At 35.3% G+C, this 3,055-nt stretch overlaps 1 protein-coding gene across 2 annotated transcripts in view; it reads right to left on the reverse strand.

Moving 5' to 3' along the window:
• Positions 1–2,061: 2,061 nt before the first annotated feature.
• The window catches only part of LOC125040669, a 99,619-nt gene continuing 98,625 nt past the window's right edge, over positions 2,062–3,055 (reverse strand). For both annotated transcript variants that reach the window (XM_047635343.1, XM_047635342.1), the window contains exon 6: positions 2,062–3,055. This exon is cut by the window's right edge and continues 578 nt beyond it. In XM_047635343.1, the coding sequence (XP_047491299.1) occupies positions 2,812–3,055 (244 nt within the window). In that variant the 3' untranslated portion in view covers positions 2,062–2,811.

The following is a 3,055-nucleotide window of genomic DNA, read 5'->3' on the forward strand; positions in this document are numbered from 1 at the left end:
TGTGTATGCAAGAAACACATGGACAGTCTAATAACCTGCTGGAGGTAGCACAGAGCTGAAGCCAGGTCACTTGGGTTATGAGACATATGCTAATGTCTGTCCTGATTGGACTCTTAGGCCAGCTCTAACCTAGCATACAGCCTACTGCCATTATGATTTTCATGATTTCTTGTTACACTGGGCATAACTTAAGTTTGGCAACAAAGGGAAAAATTAATCACCGGTGGGTTCTAAAAGTCTTGATAAAAAAGTTGGCATGTTTGTGAAAAACTCAATCATTATCAATAAAGCAATCATAAAAGAGAGAGAGAGAGAGAGAGAGAGAGAGAGAGAGAGAGAGAGAGAGAGAGAGAGAGAGAGAGAGAGAGAGAGAGAGAGAGAGAGAGAGAGAGAGAGAGAGGAGAGAGAGAGGAGAGAGAGAGGAGAGAGAGAGGAGAGAGAGAGGAGAGAGAGAGGAGAGAGAGAGGAGAGAGAGGAGAGAGAGAGGAGAGAGAGAGGAGAGAGAGAGGGAGAGAGAGGAGAGAGAGAGGAGAGAGAGGAGAGAGAGGAGAGAGAGGAGAGAGAGAGAGAGAGAGGGAGAGGGAGAGGGAGAGGGAGAGGGAGAGGGAGAGGGAGAGGGAGAGGGGGGAGAGAGAGAGAGAGAGAGAGAGAGAGAGAGAGAGAGAGAGAGAGAGAGAGAGAGAGAGAGAGAGAGAGAGAGAGAGAGAGAGAGAGAGAGAGAGAGAGAGAGAGAGAGAGAGAGAGAGAGAATGCTTATCATTGCTTTAACTGGTGACCCATGCCATTCCTGAAATACACAGTAATAATTCATACTATAAACAAGCTAAATGCAAAGTCAACAGAAGTGATACCCTTAACAGGATAATCACCAGTCAACACTTGATGTCAAAGTTGCTTGTGAGACAACAGTTGAACACCAGAATTAAACAAGCAGCAAGAAATGGAACCAAGGGGTATTTACAAGACTCAATATGGCTTTCTTATCCTTGTGAACTGTTCAATATCAACCAAAGCACACAAGCCTGTCCTCTGTTTTGTTACCGCAGATATGATATTGCTTTGCTGTCCTGCTAACCCTTGCTTGTGATCTGGTAAATGGAATCAACATCTTTAAAATCATAATACTGTAAATCAAGCAATTGGAAATAAAATGATATTGCCACAATGACAAACTCAGTTCCAACAACAACTAATATTCTCTGGATTGCCTTCTCATGACTAGTATGAACAATATTCCATACAACAGCAGAGCCTAGAGAAATGTGTTAATGATGAGGATGATGATGATAATGATAATGTTGATAAAAATTATAATAATAATAATAATAATAATTATAAAAATAATAATGATAATATTAATGACAATAATAATGTTAATAATAATGATAATAATGATGATGATAATAATATTAATTAAAATAATAATAATAATAATAATAATAATAATAATAATGATAATATCACTACTACTACTAATGATAATGATAATAATAGTACAAATAAAAATATCAATAACAATAATGATATTGATAATGATAGGAATAATAGTAATAATAAAAAAATAATGATAATGATACTAAGAATAAAAAAAATATACTAACAATAACAACTACAATAAAAAGAAATAATGATGATAATAATAATAATGATATAATCATAACAATAACAATAAAAGGATAAAAAAGGAATATATGCAACTATTATCTACAATGAATGAGGCCATTGAGGAGTATTTCCTACAAGCATCAATGAACAGATGGACTCACAGAACGGTAACACACAAATATGACAATGATGATTCACACCAGTCCATGGTATTGAAGTTTATACACATGCAAGTGTGTAGCAAAACCTGCAATCTGAAGTGCAATAATCTTTTTTTTCCAAAACACTTTCCCTTCTGTGTGTAAAGTTACAATAATGATGGTGTTCACAGTCATTGCAAAAGTGGAATATACATGTATTTATATTTAGTTCAACCTATTTATTCACTTTTTTTACTCACACTATTATTTCAGAGACAGCAAGAAAAATATATATTTGATAATAAAAAATTGTATATGATATACAATATACAATTTAATGAGTCTAATACCACCTGGGTATTATCCATAGTAAATACTACAAATACAGTTCAATCTTTGTGCAAATATGATGTCATAACACTGAAAATTCTTGTGCAAGTAATTAACCCTGACCATATTTTCTCACACTAGGAACATCTTAAAAACACTGCAAGCTGACTTAGGTCACTCCAAACAACTTGAGAAAGCAATGAGAAAACGGATTCAGATCACAGATAGCAAAGTGTTCAGTCCTTCTTGTTCATTTTCTATCACTAAAATAATCAAGTGTTAATTCTCAAATATTCAGCATACCACAAAAGGCTCTATTTCAATTTTCTGAAGTTTGGACAAAGTGGGAGCTCTCAGTCTCTACACTTACAAGGACAAATTCACAAATTTCTCACAACATTCTGTATGACTTCTCACCATTGGATCATCTTTGGCTCTGATTTCCAGCACTTCAGCTCACTGGCAGTTCCATTCTCACTTTTCTGTACTTTTCTTTTCAAAAATCAACTCCAGAGCTCACAAAGACATTGCTTTCCCTTATTACCACATGCAATGAAGGACTAGACATTAATGAAACTGTCTATTGACTTCCATTACATTATGAAATGGAGAATCACAGACTTCCAAAGAGCCATGTTTTGAGCATAAATCATATTTTATCTATCACATGGTAAACAATTCCTGACAATATTGAGCCTTTGCCTCTGGGGAATGGCAAGGGCTTGCCTAATGTTTACTATCCAGTTTTACATTTCGCCTTCCCATCTAGTGTCCGTTTGTATATATCAAACTGTTCTTCATATTTAACCATATGGATTGAAATTGTTTTCATTAGACTACATGTATCGGTTAATTTAATCTTCTCATTTCTAAATCGTGAGTCTCCTACTCTCTTAATTCTTAAACTCTCCCCAACAATTCCAGTCACCAACACGTCTTCTAATACGAAGAAAGTAGTGCCAAGGGCTTTCTGATAGATG

This window comes from Penaeus chinensis, chromosome 29 (genome assembly GCF_019202785.1).
Source record: "Penaeus chinensis breed Huanghai No. 1 chromosome 29, ASM1920278v2, whole genome shotgun sequence".
NCBI lineage: Eukaryota > Metazoa > Arthropoda > Malacostraca > Decapoda > Penaeidae > Penaeus > Penaeus chinensis.